The following is a 25,618-nucleotide window of genomic DNA, read 5'->3' on the forward strand; positions in this document are numbered from 1 at the left end:
TATTATTAGAAGGTAAAGTTAAAACACCCAACAGACCATTTAGGATCATATAGCCAGCTAAATTATAAAGAGTTTCCATCAGGGAATATTTAAAGAAATGTCCGTTTCAAACACTCTTTAAAAATGTTAGATGATAATAAAGTTCGCTTTGTCTTTGTTTTTTTAGATGACTGGGTAGCAGTAAGGTTACTCAAAAAAAGCCCACAGTGCTGAAAGCAGATAAGCTGGGCCAGACCTGTTGAATGTTGGTAGTAGAAGTAACAGCGCCATCTTGCGTCCACAGAGAGAAACACCAGCCCCACCTGACTCCCCGACCAGGCGGTGGAGGCAGAACACCGCGCTGGCTTCATGAGGAGGATTGGCTGGTTCAGCCTGCAGAGGGGGCTGAAGTGGAGAAACAAAGGCACGAGTGCACCCTAAACCACACATGAATACATTGGGGAATTAATTAGATAATTTCAAGGATTCACTTCAAAGGTATTATTATCATTATGATTAATATGATGATAATTATTGTTATTATTTAGAGTAAATCCGGATATAAATTACGGATCTCACGCACACACACACACACACACACACACACACACACACACACATACATGTATTTTCTAAACCCAACCTTGAGGCTACCATCATTATGTAATTAACCTAAAAAAAGTAGGAAAAATAGAGCACAGTCAAATTTGATATCACTCTTTTATTAATGTTTGATTTATATCTGCTCTTGCATTGAAGCAAGAGTTAAAAACACTTCTAACTTCTGTCTGTTACTATGATACTATTATACAAAACACAATGCACATTCAGTCGAATTTGGTGAGATTATATTACTTCCCTTCTCTGGAAATCATGTAGAACTGATCCTGCTTGACGCCTACACACCGCCTCCATAATGACATTGAGTACCAGTGAGGTGCAATTTAAAAAAAAAAAAAACTTCCAGTCAATCAGCTCTTCTTTTAATGCGTTTCAAACACACATTTCAACAAGAATGAAAATCCTCCATGGAGAAGTTATTGGAGAAATCATGAGACCTTACAGCAAAGCAACGTGTTTGGTTATGTGTAAAAAAAAAAAAAAAAAAAAGTGCAAAAAGAGCAAATGTAATCTTGTTCTTTTTCAGAGGCTGTTCTTGATTTACAACCACTTTGCCGTTCTGCACAATTGTATAAGGTTTGTCTTTGGTTCAGCATCCTGTTCTTTGTTTCTCTTCAGAAACGTCCACCTTTATTTATTTATTTATTTTATTTATTTCATTTGTTTTCATTCGTCCGTTTTTCCTGTCACGTTATCGCTTATTTAGGGAAGCACTTGGTTTGTTATTGAAAGGTCCAACACAATATTTGTTGTCTTGTAATAATTAATCAGCATGGCTTGTTTGATACAAGTGACAACAAGCCACCAATGAGGAAAGAGCAATAGGGGAGTGACATTTTTGAAGGGAAGACCAGTTTCTGGATTCCGTTTTGTTTATTTATCCTGAACACCCAGATCATACAACCTCGATAATTATAAAATATATTTTTACCTCCCTCCTTTTACCATCAAACTTTGTACTTAAATCTAATAATAACAACTCTTCTTTGTACGATAACATTGAATTACATCATATACCAGATACATTTTGTCGGTTATCATCTTTCCTTTCCTTTTTTCATTAGAGTTTTAAAGTATTAAAATCACAGTGTTATTCACTCACATCATGGTGTATTGGAAATAAGCATAAGTATAATAACCATGCAGAGCTCCACAAGCTGAACTACAGTTATTAGTGTTTACTGTCACTGTTTTGTATGGCTTGTCACCACATTTACCTCACTTCAAGAGAAGGGGAATTCACAGTCGCACTAATACACGAAATGTAAATGACAGGCAAAGCAGGAGCTGGAAGTAAGGTCAGTGTTTGCCTCACAGAGCGACAGCGGAAGGAATATATATATAAACTCTGAGGGAATAGACTATATTTATATATATATATATATATATATATATATATATATATTCAGAGAAAAAAAAATATACACCCCAAAACCACACACAACAACAGTTACTATGATACAAAACACAATATGCATTCAGTCAAATGTGGTGAACTGAAATGACTTTCCTTATCTGTAAAGCATAGATTGACGCCTCCATAAGGAAATTGAGTAGCAGTGAAGTAGAATTTAAAAAACAAACCACTTCCAGGCAAACAGCTCTTTTTTATATGCTTTTCAAACACACATTTCAACAAGAACACGATGAAAATCCTACAACGAGAAGTCATCGTAGAGCTCACGAGACCTTTGTACAGCAAAGAAACGTGTTTGTGGTAATGTGTAAAAACAAAAATTTTAAAGTTCATTGTACTGATAATGGCCTCCAGAGACACTAATGAAGCACCTTTGGGAGGTGGAGGAACGGGACGTTCGCATCATGGATGTGCAGCCCACAATTCTTCATCATGTCAATACAGACCAAAATCCCTGAAGAATTTCTCCAGCACATTGTTGAAGGTAAAAGGTCGTCCAATACAACAAAGTGTACCTAATAAGCTGAGTGTTAATTTATGAGTGTAATTGAAGCTTCACTAATCTTGCCCCCCCCTGTCAGCGCTACAAAAACATAAAACCATGTGCATTGTGTATTTGGATATGGAGCAAAGCCATATCGTTTGGTCCCTGATCAGAAGTGCTCAATGCTATGCTGTGATTGGCCTGTCTCACTTGGAAGGCGGGACTGAGTGAAGGGTCAATTAGGGTCATTACAGTCTTTTAGGACTTGAAAGCTTTATTTTAAGTGAATACAATTTGCTAGATGACTTATGATATTTGTTCATCTGCATCATTGATTTGATTATTGCTTCTGTTTATTGTGTTCAGACAACTAAACACAATAAGTACCTGCCCAGCTTAAGAGAATAATGGACAAAGCCACAACACCCAAACAAAGACACTTTTGTGTGAAAATAGAATGAAACACACACACACACACACACACACACACACACACACACACACACACGCACGCACACACACACACGCACACACACACACACACACACACACACACACACACACACACACACACACACACACACACGCACGCACACACACACACACACACACACACAACCCCACGTCTAACACATGACTTCCTTTTCGGGGCCAACATCCCTTCATACTCCACATGCAGCCTCTCGCAAACACTCACGCAGGAGCGCGCGCACACAATTGCACTTCCCACCTATACGCGCCAGCATTGTGCTCACATGCACCTCACTCGTACGCTTCCTGTTTGTGTGGCGCAGTGTGTGTGAGGCGCAGAAGAAGTCTTTGAACGCAGCGCAGCGCTCCGAACCCAGACAACAGCGGCAGACATCGCTCTCGTTCCGCTGCTCCGCCGTGGCCAGGATGCGGGTTCGCCTGTCAGACCGCGATGTGTGTGTCGGATGAATGGGAGTGGAGCCGCGCGCTGGAGACACTTCGCCTTGGACTATTTCGACGGATGGACGCTGGACATTAAACTACAGGTAAGACAACAGAGACCGAACATGTTTTATTTTGAAGGGCACCTGATGCTTTACAACAGGGAGACTGATGATTTGTGACTGTATTTAGCTGCATCCATCTATCCAGTAATGGTGGGATGTATTGACATATTGGGGACTCGTGTCTCTAAACTTTCCATGTCATCTTGTTTTGACTCATGCAAATGTGTTAAATAATGTCCAGAAGTCATTTCTGTGCAATGTGAACGCCTTTGGCTGTCTTGTTCTCTGTCAGAGCAGCTGATGGGCAAAACCAGCCCACAGTTGATGGGAAATGCAGGGCTGTCGTCGTGGTGACAGTCCCTACTGTGTGAGCTCACTGCCCCCCTCCAAACACTTTGGGAACTTCTGCTTTCTCAGATGCCCTATGATTCATGCTTTTAATAAACGCTGAGGAAGAAGAAACGCAGCGGCACGTGTTAGGCGCCTGGACATTATCTCACTTCTAATGTCTGTGTCTGTTTGAATGGGAACATCCTTCAAGCCGGTATCCATTATATCTGTGTCGTCCCCCCTTTGACGGCTGTAGTTGGTTTTGACAGAGCAGGTGAAGTTATTGGTTTGCATATTTCTATGAAGGTATGATTCACCTTCACAAAAGGGCAAATACTATAAAGGGTGTACTATATTCTATATTATATATAGAATAATATTTATTATTTGAATGGGTAGGGACAACCAGGGATGCACAGAAAGACTCCTGTCTCTAGAGAGTTCAAGTTGATATGACCGAGTCAGTGATCTTTTAGGACTCCACCCCACAGAAACCATGCTGAGCCAACGCCTCAACTCAATATCCTTTTTGACTACAGAAATCAACCACCCGAACATTTTCTTTTCAAAGCTGTGTTGCATGAAAGGGTTTTTGTCTTAATAAACTGAGACCAGGTCTGTTCTATAAGTTAAATCATTAATATTCCAGCTGTTTCTCTGTCAAGTCTCGATAAATTGCAGCAAGTCGAGCCTCAAGTCCTTTTTTTTGGATGATTCCTTACAGTTTAAACATGCAGCTGTGCTCTGGAGGGGGGATTTGATCACACAACATCGGGTAAACTTTGATTTATCATAATAGCCATCAGGTAAATATGACCTGCATTCTCTCTCAGTGGCGGTCTGTGAATAATATTACATTTCAGCATCATTTTTCCCCAAATGTAAAGCGGCCCTCATTGCTCGCCTCCTGCCTGTCAGATGATGACCACAGACTCTTCCTGTGCAACCAAAGGAGTGGATCTTCTGTTTTTCTTAGAAATTGTTAAATTTCACAACCGGTTTGGATACAATCATCTCCTCCTGTTGAGAAATGACAACTGCTGTCGCAGGTCATGTGTCACGCTCGAAATAAGAAAAGACAAAGGAACCCAGATTAATAATGTTGATTGGAGGGAACAGATATTGAGAGGCTGCATTGTTTACCCCAGATATCACATGTGAAGAGTGAAGGATGTTTTGATGATTGTTTTTTTATTTTTTTATTTCGCATCTAGAGGTTGATTACAGTCTCCCAGTACAACGGTGTGTGTTATTCACAACGTTGCTTCCTGTTTGTCTCTTTATGGCTGTGGTATCAGTAAAATCTATATTTTCAACTTTACGACACACTTTTTAGTCAACACCCCCGTGTGTGTGTGTGTGTGTGTGTGTGTGTGTGTGTGTGTGTGTGTGTGTGTGTGTGTGTGTGTGTGTGTGTGTGTGTGTGTGTGTGTGTGTGTGTGTGTGTGGTGGGGATGGGGGTGTGAACATGTGCATCTTCACATGCACATGTTGTTGCAAAAAAGAAATATTCAGAGAGCTTTAAAGCACACAAAGTGTTTTTACCCACAATCATAAAAACAAATGTAGCAGGATTTGATTTTCTACTGGAAATCCTGGATATCTGCATCCCGATCATTTGTCGAATGACAATAACCCCCAGTGTTGTTGAGCAGACGAGTCACCGCCTGTTGTTTGGAGTTGAGTGTCATAACCTGATATTGCAGTGCCTGATATTTGCATTAAAGGTAGCTTCATCATATGGTTATCAGGATTTATTGAGGAAGTGAAGACCAGATGTTAAACAGAGTGGCTTTCTGTTCTGTAAGTGACAGAATAACCTCGACGGAGCACCCTGGCAGCCCAGTGGTCACAGCGCTTCAATTCCGCGTTCAATTCCAGATTTGTGACCTTTGTTACATTTCATACCCCCCCCCCCTTCCTCCCACTTCTACTCTGTCCTCATAGAACGGTGGAGTCATGGCTTTACAGTTCTAATGGAATACATCCAGCCAGAAGGGAAAAGATTCACCTCCAAGTCACATCATATATAATAGATATTTTCTAAAACTACCTTAATGCAGACTGTCAAAGTGTATCCCTGACCTTGGGAACAGCATGAATGAAAAAGAAGTCCTTGAAAACCCGGAAACATTCACATGTACAATTCCATGACAGCTGGGCAAACTGCAGCTGATGAAGATCACGCGATACGATGGGAAACACGAAGGTTTCTGCTGATGTGTTTTAATGTGACACACCGGTTAGTTCTCACCGGTGGCGGCTGTTTGAACTAAAGGGAAGCACTTCGTTACAGGAGAGCTTTGGAGTGGGGCCACTGTTGTTTCCTAAAGCCATAAGAGGTCGGTTCACATCCAGTAGGTCAGTGGAGGGGGGGGGGGGCTGCAGAGGAAGACTGGATGTGAATATCAGACTCTAACAATCAGGGAGGGTTGGGTGAAAAATGACAGGCACACACATATCCACACATACATATATACACAAGCTCTCCTCCCTGGTCTGTGGGAGTATATCTGAGAGTCTGATCACACCACAACAATAGGGAGGCACCTGCTTCCTCAGCCGAGCAGGGAAGCTATCTTCCTGTTAGGAAGCAGTTGGTAATGGGATCAGCGGAAGAGATGGGAAGCAGCCCGTGAGGAGATGGAAGGAGCATAGGCAAGAGAAATAATGATCACAGGTGGAGGTGCACTGACTGACTGCAATGGAGATGGCTGATAGGATCTGATAACGAGGAGAAAACGTAGAGAGGGGATTGGTTAATCCAGGGTCAATCTAGTCCTTCTTCCACTGCACAAGTGCTGCTTGTTATTGTCTGACTGTTGCAAGTTGCAACCCATGAAAAAGTGGAAGTGACCTTGTTGACTCTTAGGGATGTGCTGCATACATCCTCTTATGAAACACCACAGACTCATGCATTTGCAACACCACTAACAAATCGGCGTAAACAACAGTGATGGCACTCTGGAGTTGGGATGGACGTTTTCTGGTAAACTCCCAACCGTTGTATATTAGCATCACTCCCTGCCATGTTGACCTCGCAGTCTGAGGATATAAGGAAGCTTGTGAAGTCATTGTTAGCTGTTTTTCAATGCTTAGTATTGTAGATTTGCATGGGGAAATTAATTAATTTTGTTGAATTGATCAATTGGTGACTTTAAAGGTTGAGTAGCTATCTGTATTACTTGTAATCCTCATAACATAACGATAGCAAGGAATACATTAAAAGCTCTGATATGAAACAAATTAAATGTGTGGCCGTGGCAGGACTTTAAAAACCCTGTCCAATCAAAAAAGTTGGGCCGGAGAAAATAATTGGATGGCCTACCTGTCTGTCAATTCTTACATCCTGATTGTACGCATTCTGTCGATCTCAAGTACTCGTTTGGCGTTCTGGCTTTGAACAGAGGTTGGAACTTTTTTGGACTTTTTTGGTTCGGTCTTCAAGGTCAAAATCTGTGTTTTTTCCAAATCACTTTCTCAACCTTTAAATGATGTCAATGTGACACATTGTGTTCCTGTAAGAATAAAATCATTCCAGGGCCATTCTTCAAAGTCTACTACTGTCAAACTACACCAACGCGATAACTGACATCAGCAGAAATATTACTAGTTGATAAACACTTTCACTGCACCGTGCCACCACATATGAGGTCTTCAGCTCTTTTATTACCTTTACACGTCTCCATTGAACCCCATCCTGGATGCAGGAATCATCACAGCTCTGACTTATTAGTTCCTTCCGCTCCGACCGGGCTCTCCTCCAGGTCTGTCCAACGCTGACAATGACCGGAGTCCTCAGCGTTCGGGTGTCCAACACACTGGGCTCTGCAGCCCTGCTCGGTGCCATTCGGGACTCCTCTTAGACACAATACCCCTCTGGGGAGGGCGGGCCAAGTGTTTACCTCTGGGGGTATTGTTTTCGAATGGTAACTGTAGGGAAAGGAGTGAAGTGGTGGTGGGGGATAATTGAGCTTCATTCCTCTGCCCTCCTGAACTTGGGTTCGCGTGAGCATCCTGCCGTACCCGTCCGCCGGTCTTAATGATGAGGGTCGGATGTTTATGCAGTGTGTGTGTGTGTGTGTGTGTGTGTGTGTGTGTGTGTGTGTGTGTGTGTGTGTGTGTGTGTGTGTGTGTGTGTGTGTGTGTGTGTGTGTGTGTGTGTGTGTGTGTGTGTAGGCTACTGTATAATGTGTGTATGGGCATGCACGTGTGAATACGAACAATGGTTTATGTAACACGTAACATTTTCAATAGGTGCGATTGTGTTGCTTGTGTTCAGTTGTTATGTTGTACTTTTGAGTTGGACATTGTGAGAAGCTTAGCATAAAATCCTAAAAAAGGATGAGCAATGAGATGGGACAAAATGTCAAAATGTTGCTTTAAAGTGGCAGTCTGTAACATTTTAATCTAGTTAATTGTCTTTTAAGTTACGATCGATACGATCATATGACCCAATGAAAGTGCTTGTACTTAGAAATAGGATCTCTGTGTTTGTGGCGAAATTCTGCGCAAAATTCAAAATTAGTGAGGCTTTTCACGTCAGTCAGCAGCGGTTGGTCTGAGAAGCGATGCGTTTCTTTGTAATCGTAAATCGGTAACTTCCAACTGCTAAGTCAGGCTCCCTCTAGTCTAAAGTGTTTGACTGATGCAGCCAGGTACATTTCATTACTGCTGACTCACAATGGAGGATCAACAGCCAGAGAAAGAAGACCATTCAACTTCCAGTCCCATGAAAAAGAACCAAAAAACGAATCAAAGTGAAGAAGCACAAGCAATCAAGAAGCAAAGCGACCGCCAACGAGGGAAAACGACTGAGCTCCTTTCAGAGTGCATTTGAAGGCATCACACAGATGAGAGACAGTCAACACTGTTGGGTGAGGGAGATGAAGTTCCAGAGGCTCACCTGCAGTTCCATCTACCGCCAAAGAGGCCGCTAGAAGCGACGAATCTCAAAAATCTTACTGCCACTTTAAACCCCCAAAATTATATGAGCTGTGATGAATTTCTAAAGAAAAACTAATTTTAAATACTATATTTTGTGAAAGTATTTCTGACCTGCTAGAGAAACCAATGTTTTACCATTTCTTCCCATTTTATTTGTTACATTTTAAAATTAGAGTCACAGATTCAGATCTTACATTTACATTTGCATCCTAATCTTAAATTATTTTATTACTATTTGGCCATTTCTTTACTTATTTACATGTTTACACATACCACGTTTAAATATGTTACACACTTGTTTTGATTAGGCATTTCAGCTATGCACTGTATTAGAGCTGAGTATTGAATTATTTAAAATGAAATGTGCTAATTCTTGTAATATTTGGTTATACCAGTCATTCATATTAGTACTACATAGAAACATTTAAATCACTGTTGAAGTGATTTTCTTCTTCTCACTGTGTAATCCTCTGTTTACTTTGTTCACTTTAGACTTGTATTTTTTCACTGAACTCATATAAATCACTGGTTGTGCTCATTAGAACGGTGTGACAGTTAACCTGATAAGCAGGAACCTGTTGAATCTTCAAGGCCCTCTTTGATCTGACAGTTAGGTTTGCTAGAATAGATACACGCCTAAAGGACAACACCCATACATGTTCCATTACATTTATGAATCTGCATCTTGTGCTTCTTCAGAACTGTTTCGTTTTTTTTCAAAATCGTTCAGTTACTTTGATAGGAAATTAATCTTTTATGGTACCTGAGGTTTTTCCGCCCCTGCTTGTGTACAGTGTGTGTGTGTGTGTGTGTGTGTGTGTGTGTGTGTGTGTGTGTGTGTGTGTGTGTGTGTGTGTGTGTGTGTGTGTGTGTGTGTGTGTGTGTGTGTGTGTGTGTGTGTGTGTGTGTGTGTGTGTGGTAAGGTTATTGCACGAGAAAGTGAGTCATTCATTAACAGCTTTCCTTTATTTGTAGCTTTCATGTGAAATGGGGAATTTGTCGCTCTCTGGGGAAAGTTTGAGATGTAATCAGACAAAAACAGCTTTTGATGTCAATACTCATTTCAGGCTCACTTCAATAAAGCTTATTTTTCGTCACTGAAACAAGCTCATGAGTAATGTGTGTACATTTAGCTCTGATCAGTACAGTCGAGATGATTCACTTTTTATGTCACAAACAAAAAAACAAACAATAACTGCTAAGCTGACCAAACTCTAAAACACCAGAACTTTAAAAAATCTTCTTTAGGGAAGTAACGTTGTTCTGCTTCTCAAATTTGGACGTTTCCCAGTATTTGCACACAACATAAATATACTATATTTCCATGCCAAAACTCTAATATGAAGCAAGAGAAGCTTTAAGAATATATCAAGTTGCAACATAATGCAAAGATCTAACACGCTGCTGCATTGAGATGTGTCTTCCACACTGTATAGATATGAGTCAACCTGAGGACATTTACACCTGGTATTAATATGTCTCCTGGGAATGCAGACAAAGACAAATTCAGTTTTGAACAAAACAGGAAATGATTTATTTTTACGATGCACGGGGATTGCTGGGGGTTTGGAGGAGTCCAGGGGTTCTGTGAAGGACGGGGATTCCAGGTAAGATGTGGGCTGAAGGTAAGTGGCTGAGCCTGTCGAGACAGGTGAGTGAGCAGGTGAGACGTTTGGTCTGGAGCACTGTACCACTGAGTGGATGGAACAATCCAGTGAAGAGTGTTCGCAGGAACCAGAGTATATAAGCTGGTACTGATGAGGCTGACAAGCACTATCCGATCACCCAAAACACATTTCAATGCAAGGTGTACCTTGTCATTTTGTTCATTTTGTCTGACCTTTAGGGGGTGCTAGCCATTCCCCGCAAAACAGTCCTGTGCAATTTTGAGGGGAACTCCAAGACTTTGCAAGGGTGCATTTGCCAGTGAGGAAGTGGTCACATACATTTTGAGCATATGTTTTTAGCGAGACATTTACCTTGGTTTGGGTAGTGGTGTGGGTTTAACACTTGGTTTTTATTCGGTTGGAGTTGAGCTTTCAAACTCTGTCATTAAACACCTGCCAGGATGGATGTTGTTTATCAACCCTGCGAGATAAACCTGTCATCCATCCTGTCGGGCCACCGACGGGACGCCCCTGGTATCTTGTTTTGCATGTTGCTTCTGATGAGATGTGCTCAGAACAGAACTGAAACAACTTGCCACACCTGGTTTTGTCCTCGGATGCTGCATGAGCAACAAGCCAGACCTCACTGATAAACTGAAAGTTATAAAAGTGAAGTACAACCTGTTGAGACGTGATGGACGTTCCATGTTGTGTTCACACTGGAAATATGAAATGTTCATTGGAGTTTCACAACTCTGGTATGGATTTTAAGTGTGAAACCAGTGGGGGGCGCTTTTCTCTTTTAGCCTTCCATAAAAGCCAAACTGTATTACCACCTTGTCTGTTTTCCCTCTCTTTTTAGTTATGGCAATTTTATTTATACATTTCATTACATTGAATTGCTTTACATTTAAAGACAAAACAATAGCAGAAACGTGAGATGATAGGTAGCATAAACAACATGCATATAAGGAAACCGTAGCATATAAAAGCATAAACCCAACCACACAGCAATAAAAAACACCAACACAATCAAATAGAAACTCACACATAGCCGCACGTGAACAACGGTGAAAAAAACAAGCATGACCACACGCACACACACCTTCAACTACTTTCCATACTTAGTGTGTTATCTGCCTTCATGCAAAACAGACGCGATATCACATATACTGTTCATGAAAAGAGAGGGACATATCTGTGTTTATGTGGACATTACCAATACATTCAAGGGAGAATTTGAAGATACCATTCCACAGAACACATGGGAACGGGAACGTATCATATTTTGATACTGATTATCGGCTCTGTCCGTCCGTCTCTCCACAGAACCTGAGCGCTGAAGATGCAACACACCTCGTGCACAGAGGACCGGATCCAGCACGCTCTGGACAGGTGTCTGGACGGGCTGAGACGAAGCCCCACAGCAGCACACCACTGGAACGGTAAGACCCCGGGGCCCATGTAGCGACGCGGACCGCAGCTGAGGTTTGGTAAAAATGTTTAACATGAAGCAGGGATGCATAGTGGAGCAACGACTACATACATTTCTGCACTGCTTCAATGAAGATGAGGGAATTTCTGTGGAAATGATGATGAATCTTTTCAGCTGGAACCTTACAGCTTAGAAATGAGAAGCTGGGCTCGTTCATGTGTCATGAATGTAGGAGAACTAAGGTGGGCGACGCATGAATGTGAATGGCCCTATCTAGAGCCAGTGTTCTCTTTTTCTGCTCTGGGCTGCTGGCCCATGAAGAGGACCCACGCTGTATGTAGATATAAACCTCATTCTAATGAAGATTATACACTAAAGAAAACATGCTTCTAAATATTTTATTCCATTTCTGCCAATAAATTCCCCTAAATGCTACCCACCCTGCCTTTGATTAAAATCAAACTTTTTTCCTAGCAGTAATGTGCATGCTGACTCACCGGAATAGTTATTGAACTGAGCTGTTAGTTATTAGATCAAATGTATCTTCTTTTTATATTGTTTTTTGGCTGACATGCTAATCTAGAGCCACTGACCCAGCCGGCTCCGACCAGGGTCCGACAACTATCCAGCTCTTCTCCCGAGACTCACGCAATCTTTTCACATGTTCTGAACTTTCAGGCTGGTTTTGTGGATTTTGGGCTGGTTAAACTTTGTGTCATAGAGATGCTTATTACTTGGAGAGCATTATGTTTCTATGTAAACACCTGTGACACTAACATTAGCAGAGGATGTTAGCGTATCATTAAGTAGCATTAGTACGTCTATGCTACGCTACCGAAGGTATACACATGTTCCTTTTGCTTGTCAATGATCTACCCGGCTTTACGGGAACGGAGTTGTTCCTTAATTTCATTGCCTTCTGTCTCGATCGTCAGGTGTGGTGGTTCACTTTTAAACTCTGAAGCCTTTAGATTCTGTCTTTAATTGCAGTGAGGACTTCAGTCTACCAACTGAGCTATCTGGCTCCACTTTTCATTTTTTATAACCTGTTTTCGCTGCTAAATCAGTTTGACATCCTGTTTAGATTCTTCAAATGCATATATTAGCTCTGTCTGCTTCTCTGTGAAATCTGTATTCTTCCAAAGATTAGATAATATTTCTTCAGGGAGTGCGGTTAGTGACCATGTGGGTAGCTCAAACAGTAGCAGCGAGGGGTCAGTCGAGCAGTCTTGCTCAAAGGGCTGCTGGATATTGTGTCAGGGTTCAAACCTGCAAACCTCTGCATCAAGTACACATTCGAATGTGATATGTGGCGTTTGCAGTGCCGACACCAACATGCGCTCGATGTTCGTTCCCGCTTTCTCGACGCAACGGCGGCGCGGGGCGTCCGAGTGCACGGGTGTTGTTGTTGGTGACACTGCTGCTGTCAGATCATCGAGGGGAAGGTGTTATTGGGTTCTGGAGGAAGTTGTGTGAATAGACAGCTGAGAGGAAGTGGTGGGACAGACCGCAGTGTGTGAGTGAGGCATCATGGGGCCTGAGTAAAAACAGGGCAGAAGATTTAATCAGCCTCACGCATGTTAATCAGTGCTAAAGTGACACAAACATCTTCTAGGTTAATACCCTGATATCCCCAGTGATGCTGTGATTTTTTTTTTTTAAACCAATGGAGCTCTCTAGTCAACATTGATGATGCAACGGCACCTGTGACCTTTAGAGGCGTTAGATGTTATACGAAATACAGCAACCGACAAGTTTCTTGGAAAACCTTTCTCTATATCCTGAACAAGTACTGATGTGTTACTTCCTCTGAACCTGAGCTCAGAGATACAACCGGAGTCGTTGAAGCCGAGGGATCAAACAGAAAGCAGGGTGTTTGTGAGGAGTCAGCGATCACACTTGGTTGTTTTTTGTGGGTGTGATCGACGTAAGATTGGTGCGGTGGTGAGAAACTGTATGCTCTTTCCCGTTCTACCTCAAGTTTCCATTTCACACTGTAATAGAAAGCAAGCACTCAACACATCTCCTTCCTTTACATCCCAAAGCTATCACGGCGAAATGCAAGTTTCCAGTTTTTGTAAAAAATAAATAAATGTATCCACACTTTATACCTAACCTGGCCTGTTATGATAAGTGAATCTGAAGTTTTTAGATTTGACTTAAACTCATATATGCATTCATTATATCCTCAGAAACCAATACCAACACAGTCTCTGAATTTCCTAGAAATGTTGCTTTTTGATTTGATTTGCTTAATGAAACTGGAAGCACAAGAAATTGTTCATTCAAGGCAGAGCGAGGTTTCGGCGTGCCTTCTTGACCAAATCTTTCTTGACAGGGAGATTTAAATCACAGTGACATTTATACCTCAACATATGCCTTTTTGCTTGCATGCACAAACATGGGGTTTACTTGTATTATCATAATGCACAACTAACAATACATTGCTGACCTTTTAGTTCTGCTGCGGTCAGAATGCACAAGCCACATTTAGCAGAAATGGGAAATAACATATATAACACACACACATCACTGTGTGTCTGTTGACTGGCTATGCTGCTACTACCGGTGCCACTGTTTATTGAATATCCTTAGTGAAACCCTGACAACATACAGTTTAAAGGGACAGTTCACCCTAAAATCAAAAATACATATTCTTCCTCTTACCCAAGAGCGTTTTGGAGATATTAGGCTGCACTACAAGAGGAAGGCCATATAGTCCCATTATATTGGAGAGCAGGCAGAAAAGATGAGACAACTAACACCAAAGGAAACCTAGATTGATAGACGGCACGACAGGTAAGAGGAATATTATATTTTTGATTTGTGGGTGAACTGTCCCTTTAATAGCTGCCTGGCTAAACTCATAATTAATTGTGAAATTTATGAATATTTTCTTCAACCCACTGATGATCTATCATAATGAGTATGTGAGCTTTATTACCTCTGTCAGCAGGATTAAGGGAAAACTACTGGACCGATTTACAGTAAACTTGGTGGAAGGGTGTAGCGTGGGCCGTGGGAGAACCCTGTATGTTCTGGAGCAGATTGATTTTGGCAGATGTGCTCTCCGAGGGCCCTTGTGAAAGATGTGTGCTTGAGATGTTACAGTAAAATACGTGACCGTCTTTTGGGTTTGGAGCAAAACTGTAGTGGTTAAGGAAAAATGTGACTTTTATATCTCCTACTATTTTCAACATGTCTGTGCATTTGTGCCTCTTTCAGTGCTGATGTGCTCGGCGGGTCAGTCAATGAACCGCTGGAGCCTGGAGGAGCTGGTGAAGAGGGACCCTGAGAACTTCCTCATCCTCTTACAACAGATCATCAGGAAGACCAAAGAGGTGAGAGGTCAAAAGGTCAAAGACGACATGTTGTGTAGGAATGCCGTCACTGCTGTGAAAAACAGTTTGCTGTAAATTCTGCCCTAATCTCTGCTCTCTTTCTGTCCGAGTTCAGGTTCAGGAGAAGTGTCGGTACGAGCTGGTGGCTCCCCTCGCCATCATGTTCTCCTCCACGTTGCTCCAGGTACAAACCTTCATCCAGATTTGATTAAAACGTGTAAGAAAGTAGAAGACAAGACTTATTCGGTTCTTAAACATTCTTTTCAATAGGAGCCAAGAACCCCCAGAGTTCAGTTTGAGCTGGGTAGCAACTGATAATGTTGCCGCTTTGAGGTTTCATAATGATGTGACAAATGTACGTTTGTTTTTTTTGTTTATCATCATAAAGTCTGTAGTATTTTATAAAACAGTGGCGAATGAGATAACATGTAGGGTTGCCAACTCTCACACTCCTGGCGTGACACTCACGCTGTCACCATCAATCTCACGCTGTCACGCACACCAACGAAATGTGAGTGTCACGCCAGGAGAGAGCTGGCAACCCTGTAACATGACATCATTACACTAAACTGTGTTGATTACCTCATAAGGTATGTGGCGTGTTTGTAGTTGATGATGCAATATAGAAGTTGAGCTGTGATGTAATATTGGATGAGAAGGAGAAAACTATCATATTAGGAAATGTTGGTGTTACGATCGTCAGTGGAAGTTATGATGCACCTCTTAAGAATATTTATAACAAAATGTATAATAGATATGACTATGAAAGTTCACCAGTTGATTACACGTTAAGAGAATATTTTTGTTTAAAACATGCAAAAGAGGCACCATCTTATCAAATATGTGCTAATTTCCCCACATTTTCAGAACAGAAACCTGAACATTGGGTAAAGCCAGGTTCAAAACCATGTTTGTTGACATATTACAGTGAAATGTGTTTACAGAGGATATTGTGTATCACTCTCAATTACTCCACGAATCAGGATATACCGTCAACAGCCAGAAAACAATCTATTTTTACCATGTTTTTAAGAAACAAATGTTTTATAAATCAGGTTATGAATGATACATAAACAAACCCTCCAAGTTGATCTGGAATGTTGTGTTTATGTTTCATCTAAATGTGCAGCTAGGATGTTTTCTTTCCACTCATCTAAAAGATGGAAACAAAATAAGCCAAAATCTCAAACTTGATAAGCACATGAAAAAAAAGTGTTTTGCCTCCCATTAACATACAAAACTGTAATACATCACCGGTTGTATTACATATCTCATCCAAAATATAATTATAATCATTATAATTATATAACATAATATTAGTTTTTAGTTATCAGTTGCTGTGGGGGAAACCCTCCCCGGAGTGATTGGTCCACACTCATGCTTGTTGAGGAATCCCCACTAAAATCCCTGCTGTGTGCCTCGGTTGCAGACGCCACACTGCCCTCCAGACACGGAGCTGCTAGAAGAGGCTGTGGAGGTGTTTCGCTGCTTCCTCACGTGGCCCGAGCCGTACTGCAGTGTGTGTAGACGCCTCCTCTCCATGCTGCAGCTGGAGATCAGGGCCCCGGGTAAATACAGATGGCTTCATGTTGTTTCTATGTCTCCTAACCCTGGTAATCGCTCTCCCCCTAGTGACCAGTCTAGGAAGTGCATTCAAGATGACTAATGTAAACACCACGAGCAGCAGCAGCCATGCCGGGTGGATGATAAGACTTCAGGTCGAACTGAGTGCCGTGTGAAAGCAGATGAAGCTTCAGCATTTACAAAACAAACAAAAAAAAAAAAAGCAGAAGCTGCGTGTGAACACCTACGCTGACATTTACAGGAAGTGTTAAAGGAAGTGCTAAACGCACGGCAATAGACTGAATGAATACATTTGAATGAACTGAATGAATGAGCGTGGAATGGCCATTTAACATCCCCGTGTTTTGTTGTCAAGGTCACTCACACTGAAGACACTCTATGGAGTGCTTTGGTGCCTTTGGCTTAATATTTGTGCTGCATCTATTGCAATCAGTGAGGCGTTAGTGTAACATTACTAGAATGTTGTAGTCACATAAAAGGCAGGTGGATAAAAATCTACTCCGAGTAAATTAACTCACCATTTTCTTCAGTGTAGCCAAAAAGAGCTATGGATGCAACAAGCAATATTAAGCCACATACATGAAATAATCTGCCACATAGAACTCATTTATGAAATCAACAATGAACATCACCAAAGCAGACACCACAGTGACACAACAATATCAACTCGTCTCAGGAAAGCCCTGGGGGGAATTATTTCACATTCGGCACAAACTATCACTCAAGAATGAGCTGATTAAATTTTGGTAGCCAAAGGCCAAAGGTCAATGTTTCTCAGGAACGCCTTGAGCCAATTTCTTTAAATTTGGCACAAACATCCAGTTGCACTTAAGGCTGAACTGATTCAAATTTGGTGGTCAAAGGTCACTGTGGCTAAAACGCAATCATTCATAAGCTAATAATGAAAGTTTCACATGGCTTCCACTAGAACCCTGCCATGTTCTTGTCTAGGTGATTTAGAAACCCTCAACTGATGGAATAGCTTATTTTTCCATTCATATTCATTATTTTTTTATTTTTCCTCACAGGAATTTCCTTTCAGAGACTTGTGAAAGAAGAACAGTTCCTCAACATCTCCAGCCAGAGCTCCAAGACCATGTACGTTTACACATTAGAAACTGATACATATACTGTTTGTATGCTTTACTGTATCTATATTTTGCATTTACAATTTAGGATTTACAGTAGAATGTAAAGCTCTTCAGTTTCTCTTAGGTCATCTGGGACTAAGGGCTTCCATGCTTAAGAAGGGCTGGTGATATTCGGATATCTGGACATTTATATTTAGAGGGACCTACTTTGGTGCACTTCCCGTTAAACAGAATGCGTCAAACAATTTATTTTCAGTCCAGTTCAGAGTTCCAGTTATCTTTGCACCTTCTGCTTTCTCGTTAAATTGGGGCTTGTTTGTTTTTTATGTCAGTGAGTCACAATATCTAATCTCACACCTTAAAGGGTCATTCTATTCAGAAACACTTTCTGTTATACTACTCAGTGCCCACAAGTATCATGACTGAATTATAATTAGGTGGGTGGCACTTCCTGACCTGGGAAGTCCCGTTTCATCCACTTCTCCATCAACCACCACGCAAAATAACCCATCAGCACGGCAGCCTGTTTGCATCACCATGTGAATGTGCGTACATGTTACAACATGACCAGTGATGTCACCCGTGTTCCGCCTGCAGGACCGTGCTGCTGATGAACCCCTGTGAGGTGCCCGCAGACTTTCTCTCCGTGGCTGAGCAGCTGTGTCGTGTTCAGCACTCGCAGGAAGAGACCTACATCACCCTGATCAAACACGCCTTCCAGTCCACCCTGGGCACCAAATACCCTCTACACAGCATCCACAGAGCCCTGCAGGTAAGAGCTCAGAGCTGGACCTCCGACCAGAGTCCATCCATAGTTCCCAAACATGCCGGATGTGTGTTTAAAGTGTCCTTTGTGGTACGGGGTAACATTATGTCATTGATTGAGAGATAACTCTCCCGACCGTAATTACTGCCCAAGAGATAAATCATTACTTACTTTTGTACACAAGTTATTGAAAACACATGTCTTACAAAATGTATGCATTGGAGTGGAGTTAACAGACAGATTTTTTAATATCCTGTATGCCAGCCTTTCATATTGCATGTTATAAGCGGGCTACACTTATCAGAACACGTCAAACAGCCAGGCTCCCTCGTGTGGCTGAAAGTTGTACTGCAGATATAAATGTTTAATAAAAGACGACGGAAGAAATTCTGCACATTTAGGCAGGATAGCGATACAGGAACGTGTCACCGTTACTATACCATGTCCTGACTACTCTGTGCAGGCAAAAAGTGTGGATGAGTTGGGGGTGATCTTCTCCGTGGTAAGCGATGTCTTAGAGACGGCCGCCGCCATGAGTGACCCTCTGAAGGGCCGCAGTCATGTGATGCAGGGACTCGAGCAACTGAGGGAGAGCATGAGAATCCCAGCATCCAATGGCAGGAAGTGCGATGGTGAGAGGGCACATTTCAATCAACATCATAATATTTCATATTTCCAGTGGACATTGCTCTGATAGGCTGTCTCTTTTTGTTTCCTGTCGTCCCTTTCAGTAACGCTACAAACTCTACCCTTGCCAACAGCCAAGTGTTACATGTTTCACTGGGAAAAAGATAACTTCGGTAAAGTATTCTGCCCGACACTTTATTGAATCATACACAGGAATATCTTTCTTTTTGTGTTTTTAATGCCGAATGTGATTGATATTTGTCTATTCGGTCTCCTGCAGATGTTCTGAACACTCTTTTGGATCATGAGCCTGATGACCAGGCAGACGTTGGTGGTGATGATGACGATGATGATGAAGATGAGGATGAGGACGAGGAGGTGACAGAAGAAGGGGAGGAGGACGAAGACAAAGAAGAGGAGGGAGAATTGCCTATGATGTCTCTCTCTCTCACTAATGGCTGCAGCCCCAACCATCGTGCCTCCACCTTCTCCACCACCTCCTCCCTGTCCACCGCCTCCAAAGACTCCATGTTCTCCACCTTGTCCGTAGCCTCCGAGTCCTATGCTCCGTCCCTCTACTCCGTCACTTCCGGCGGTGACAGTGACTTCGAAGATTCCGACGACTACATATGCTCCTCCCCCGCCCCTGAAAAATCTCTGCCAAAGTCGACGAACAAAGCTCGGCTCAGCCAGCACTTTTACCGGCTCTTCGTCAAGCCCAAGAGCCCTCGGTCGCTGTACCGCGCCAAGAGCTTAGGAAACGCAGAATCCAAAGACCTTTTAGTGGTGCGAGAGAAGCGCTCCAACTCTCTGCCGCAGCAAGTCAAGCTGCGTTGCCCCGAGCCCTTCCTCCAGCCCCAAAGTCAAACCCTCAGACACGTCTGCTTCCGGCGGAGGCCCATCCTCAGCAGCGACGAGGACAACCAGAGCACCACGCTGAGGGTGGTGGTGTTCGGGGCCGATCACGTGGCGGGGAAGGTGGCCCGAGCCTACAACAGTCTGAGGAGGAAGGAGAGCGCGTGTCCACGCCTCAGCAGAGCCTTCAAGCTTCAGTTCTACTTCATACCCGTGAAGAGGGACTCTGCAGCGGGGCCGGGGAGTTTGAGGCCTCCTCAAAGTGGAACTCCAAAAGGAGCGCCGCCGCCTAACGTGAGTAGCAGAGTACTCAAACCAAACATCAGCTGAGTCGTACGGTGAAACATGAAGAGAGACGGATCATTCCTCTGTTGTAACTGTTGCTTTCACCTGAGCAGGATCTTCACCTCGCGGGCGCCGGGGGCAGCACTAACGACATAGCCCACCTCCTCGGTATGTTGGACCCTTGGTACGAAAGAAACACCCTTAGCCTGCTTAACTTGCCTGCCAACGTCGTCTGCCAGGTACAACTGGAATCTAACTTTTGCACTTTTAACAAGAACTTTTGCACTTTTGTAGAACTAACCATCACGTAGCGCATCACTCATCCGTACAGCCTGGAACCACCACGACATACATCATCCCGCTTTATCGTTGTATTGACTTCTGCAATTGTTTTGCGTTGCTTTGCAGCAAACCTCAAAGACGGAGTCAGAGTCGTATGACAGTTCATACGAGCAGCGTCTGCCCATCCTGGCCGACTTGATCCTGTACTACTGCCGCTACGCTGCCCGGCCGGCTCTGATCCAGCTCTATCAGGCTGAGGTCTGATATGCTTTCAAAACACACACACACAGCACTAATACACTATATGCACCTTTTTAAAAAAAACAAACCCTGGTATCCAGACCCAGGCAGAAACAGGACCCCGATGCCCTCTTGGTCTTATTATTAACAACACAGCTCTGATTCAGTGATTGATTGAGGCCTTTGGTGTTGCAGCTGACGTTGGCCTGTGGTAAGCGGAGGACCGAGGTGTTCGTCCACTCCCTGGAGCTGGGTCACACCGCAGGAACACGAGCCATAAAGGCCATGGGTGAGTGCTGTGACACACGAACCAAGCACATGCACGTACCCTAGCAACCGGGACCACGATGAATCAAATCCTCCCAACAGTTTCCAAGCACCGAAATGCTTCATCGGCTTTTATAGGGGTCGAGTCTGGACCACATTTACGGTAGCGGGACATCTGTTATTCCTATTTCATGATTCAGTCCACTTCTACTTTTCTAGTTTCACTTGCAGCCGCCACATGTGCGTCTGATCTTTTAATTTCCTTTTGGGAAGTTAATATTCAGAAAAAGTTCTTTATGCCTCATCTGGTTAGTTATCTTCATACAAAATTATCTTGTTTTTTGTCATTTCAAATGTAATATCTTCGACATTGAATGCTTTCTGTAAAACTTCTGTCACGGTGCAACAATTCCAGTGTTAATTACGCTTCAATTAGTGAGAAGTCTGAATGTTTAGTAATGTGTGTGTGTGTGTGTGTGTGTGTGTGTGTGTGTGTGTGTGTGTGTGTGTGTGTGTGTGTGTGTGTGTGTGTGTGTGTGTGTGTGTGTGTGTGTGTGTGTGTGTGTGTGTGTGTGTGTGTGTGTGTGTGTGTAGGTGCTGCCAGTAAACGGTTCGGGATTGACGGCGACCGAGAAGCAGTGCCTCTAATGTTGGAGTTGGTGTACAACAAGGTAAAATTATTTCATTCCCTATCAAAATGAATGTGTTGAAACGGCACTTTAAATACCAGCAGATAGACGTGTTTTCCCTGTTTGCCCCAATTCAACTGTTTTTTCCCCGGTTATGGTCACTTCTCCAACCACGGGAAATGACACATCCAAACTTTTTGCACCGAAACACAAAGTCTGCTAAACAGTCATGAACACGTGCCCTGTGGTCCCGTATGACGCATCAGAGACTGTGTGATGTGATTCATCGTCCATCCCTTATCTTTCGTTAGATGCATTTCCTAAGTTTGGAATATTGTTCACAACTGAAAAGGCAGCAGGCGTTTCTCATTCCCCACTATTTTCACAATGATTGTATTTTATTCTCCTCCCATTCAGGTGGTGATTAGTGGGAGGAGCCAGTGGAAAAGAGAAACCAAAGTCTGTACGTCAGTCAACTTAACCAAAGCGTGCAAGAACCCTGAGGAACTAGGTATGCTACTGCTACTGCTACTGCCACATGCTGCTCTGTCCTAACACCCAGCTATTTTTGCAATTCCGGTTCCTTCTCTCAAAGTCAGTTATTATTTTATTTTATTTTTTACGTGTTTTTGGTTAATTTTCTGAAATTAGTTTGTGGGTAACATAAGGTTAAGCTTTTTAATGTTTTGTTCTATGAATAAAATATAAAAAACATCAGTAAATATCTTAAAAAAGGCGGTTGCTAACAAGTGGCTAAATGAGGCTACAAAGCGTAATCATAAAAGTGGTTCATTTGTGAAAATGATCTTGCCGAACTTACCGTTTTAGTATTGTAAAGTTGTGTTTGCCACAGATCATATTTTCTGCAGTAATCTTAAATCCAATAGAAAGCCCATTGGGTTTTTTTGTCAGGGGAACCAGTGTGAGACTGAACATTAGAATCAACATAACATAATAATTCATGCTTAGTGGACACAGAAAATGTTTCATTAGCAAGTCAATATTTCAACAGGCGCTGTATATTTTGTGTTACTTTTGATACCTGAATTTGGTGATTCTGAAGCAACTTCTGTCAGATGTGCTCATAATTGAATTGAAACGATCCCTGCTAGACTCAAAGATGGAGTGCCTGCAGCTCACGATGACCGAGGTCCTGAAGAGACAGAACTGTAAAAGCAAGAAGGGCTACAACCAGGTGAGACAGACGTGACATCAGCCCGGCGCGGTGGTTTGCGGTTCAGCAAAAGGCGCCGTGTCAGCCGCCTATTTCACAAACACTGTCGCATGACATTCTCTATTTGAAGACTGAGCACCTCAGTACCCATCTAGAGCCTCTCGTCTCACGTCTGCTGAGAGAACCTTTTTTTTTTCAATCTGACTGCTTGATGGAACAAAAAGCCACAATACAGGCAGCACTCATATCTGTTTTTGTAATAATATTACTTGCTCAACATTACTAGCTCAAGCCTCTTTTAACAACTTGGGGACAAAAACCTGCTGTATCAATGGACTTCATATATGCAAATATATTAGCACTGTTTTGGAGGAAAATTCCATCCCTATAGTATTTTTTTGTTTGTTGGTCTTCTTCTCCAAATTGGTAATTTGTGAGGTGCAATGCGTTTAGGTTTGCCGTGTTCTCTTTGCTTTTGCAGCAGCTGAGCATGACGGACGTGAAGGTGGACAAGGTGCAGGTCAGTGGTGCTGGAAACACAACCTTCGCTGTGTGTCTGGACCAGGATGAGAAAAAGATACTGCAGTGTGTCATCAGGTGCGGACACATATAACACACACACACACACACACACACACACGCACACAAAATGAGGAAAGTCAAAACTCGATTCTTTAAAACGTACATTTGTCCTCACACGCATGTGCAAACACACAGGAATAAATGTAGACACGCACAGAGTCTGGAAAAAAGAACTATTTAATCAAATGGTTCTGTGGTGTGGTGATCCTCTAGACCAGCACCCCTAATCTGTTAACATCTTTAACATAAAAACCCCATCTTTCAGGAGTTCTAGATAGATTAGTCCTCGCCCCAAAGACAGCATTTATTAATTATTTCTCATGTCATCTTCTGCAGCCAGAACCCAGTTTCCTCCCAGATAACATATTTGACTAGAAAAACACATCCACTCCTCACAATTGTTGTAATGTATCTAACCTACGTGTCTCCCTCTGTACCATCCAGATGTGACATATCAGTCTGTTATAAACCTGACAGCTCCACCGACTGGAGGCTAAGAAAAGCCCCGACCTCAGCCCAGATCCAGCCTCTGAACCCCACCTTCTGCTCCCTCCTCTGCCTGCCCATAGTCACTTTCAGTGGGGCTATTCCCTGAAACTGCTCACCACTGGATTGTTTGAAAGGAAAGATTCTGTCCACTTATTTATGCTCTGAATAACAATGACACTGACCACAGAAGGAACATTTACAAGGCACAGGTTTTTTTTTTTTTTTTTCTCCATTCATGCCTGGTGTCATGAAGCTCCTGTAGTCAAGTCCACATGACTCAAACGGCAACATGATGAAAACGTGTGCAGAAAGGCTGACCTGGCAGTTCCTTAATCATTGGTGATCATTAATTATAGAACATACCAAGGAACTTGCGAAACAAAGGACATACAATAGTTCTAACGATGCACAGTCCAGCTTCCTCTGTACAAAGCAATCATTCACTGTTGTTAAGGAAGCTGTTGAGGTTTCATTCCACAAGTATCGGTTCCTTCTTCTTGCTGACAGAGAAGTAATCATACATACCCGCAGTAACGTTAGAATGTAATTTGGTCAAACAGGGCGAATCTACAGCACAGGCTCTCAGACGAGATGTTGCAATAAGCCAGGGTCCTCCCCAGGGATGGGATGTAAAACTGTGGGCAGCATTCTCGAGTCAAAGTTTGAGAACGTTTCTCTGGATCAACCGACATTGACATGGAGGACTAGTGTGAACTTTTACACCTGATCACCATGTGCTGTGTAATGCCTCCATTATTGTGGGACTATGTGAATATATCTGAGAATGGACACTATGGACTTATACAATGTGTAAATATTATGTTTGTAAAATATGACATTGCATGCTGTAACTTGATAAATTGTTATATACAGTATATGGGAATTAAGTGATAACATTTACATGTCATTTTTAACTGAAGTTCCAAATGTGGCCAGCAGGGGTCTCTGTTAACATTCCAACTGACTTCAGTTGAAGTACTTACTTACTTTCACAACCATTGCCATTAGTAAAGTTTCACTTTGTAATAACTGTAATGGAATTTATGTACTGAACATATCTTAGTTTTTGCAAAGTGCTTACCTTTATTTAATTACGGACACAGATGGAAAATATACATTTGATATTGTGGTGCTATAAAAAAAAGAAAACTGATTTATTGCACTTTGCATACTGTAAACTATGACACACACACACACACACACACACACACACACACACACACACACACACACACACACACACACACACACACACACGCACACACATTCATATGTATATATCTTATATGGAATTGGAGCACTTGATCATTAATAAATTAGGTACTGTTATGATCAGATAAATGCCCTACAAGCCTTCTCTGAGGAAATGTATATTTATAATTGTGTGTATTGTCTTCGCAATGGATACATCTGAAATTCAGTTTTCGTTAAAATATGTCTTCAAGATTCAATTTCATCTTGACATGTGCCTTTATTTGTAGAAGTGCCTGTGTATATAACCAACTGTGTGTACAGTGGCGGAATATAACTGAATACACTCGCTCAGGTCCACATATCCTGTCCGTCTGTCTGTCGGTCTGCCTGTCTGTCCCTGTCTGCGCTTCGAAAC

General features: G+C 42.4%; 1 protein-coding gene across 2 annotated transcripts; it reads left to right on the forward strand.

Moving 5' to 3' along the window:
• Window positions 1-3,225: 3,225 nt before the first annotated feature.
• Window positions 3,226-25,560, forward strand: pik3r5 (phosphoinositide-3-kinase, regulatory subunit 5). 2 transcript variants are annotated; one of them, XM_084006630.1, is made up of 18 exons: window positions 3,226-3,517; window positions 11,692-11,807; window positions 15,023-15,138; window positions 15,254-15,322; window positions 16,568-16,706; window positions 17,751-17,820; window positions 18,411-18,585; window positions 19,043-19,211; window positions 19,311-19,379; window positions 19,487-20,355; window positions 20,460-20,585; window positions 20,755-20,886; window positions 21,064-21,157; window positions 21,730-21,806; window positions 22,182-22,275; window positions 22,877-22,959; window positions 23,423-23,535; window positions 23,965-25,560. In XM_084006630.1, the coding sequence occupies exons 2-18, from the start codon at window positions 11,708-11,710 to the stop codon at window positions 24,113-24,115; spliced, it is 2,646 nt and encodes an 881-aa protein (XP_083862756.1). In that variant the 5' UTR covers window positions 3,226-3,517; window positions 11,692-11,707; the 3' UTR covers window positions 24,116-25,560. The 2 variants fall into 2 exon arrangements, with proteins under 2 accessions (XP_083862756.1, XP_083862755.1); XM_084006629.1 differs by having other exon boundaries at window positions 3,228-3,517; window positions 23,420-23,535.
• Window positions 25,561-25,618: the final 58 nt, after the last annotated feature.

The sequence above is a fragment of the Eutrigla gurnardus genome, assembly GCF_963514095.1.
Source record: "Eutrigla gurnardus genome assembly, chromosome: 3".
NCBI classification, from domain to species: domain Eukaryota; kingdom Metazoa; phylum Chordata; class Actinopteri; order Perciformes; family Triglidae; genus Eutrigla; species Eutrigla gurnardus.

Bases quoted from the DNA above. Each gene is read 5' to 3' on its own strand.
- pik3r5 (XM_084006629.1), top strand. From the start codon at position 11,708: ATGCAACACACCTCGTGCACAGAGGACCGGATCCAGCACGCTCTGGAC. The intron at 18,586-19,042 runs GTAAGAGCTCAG...TACTCTGTGCAG, and splicing joins GCATCCACAGAGCCCTGCAG to GCAAAAAGTGTGGATGAGTT. The intron at 22,960-23,419 runs GTGAGACAGACG...TTGCTTTTGCAG, and splicing joins GCAAGAAGGGCTACAACCAG to CAGCTGAGCATGACGGACGT.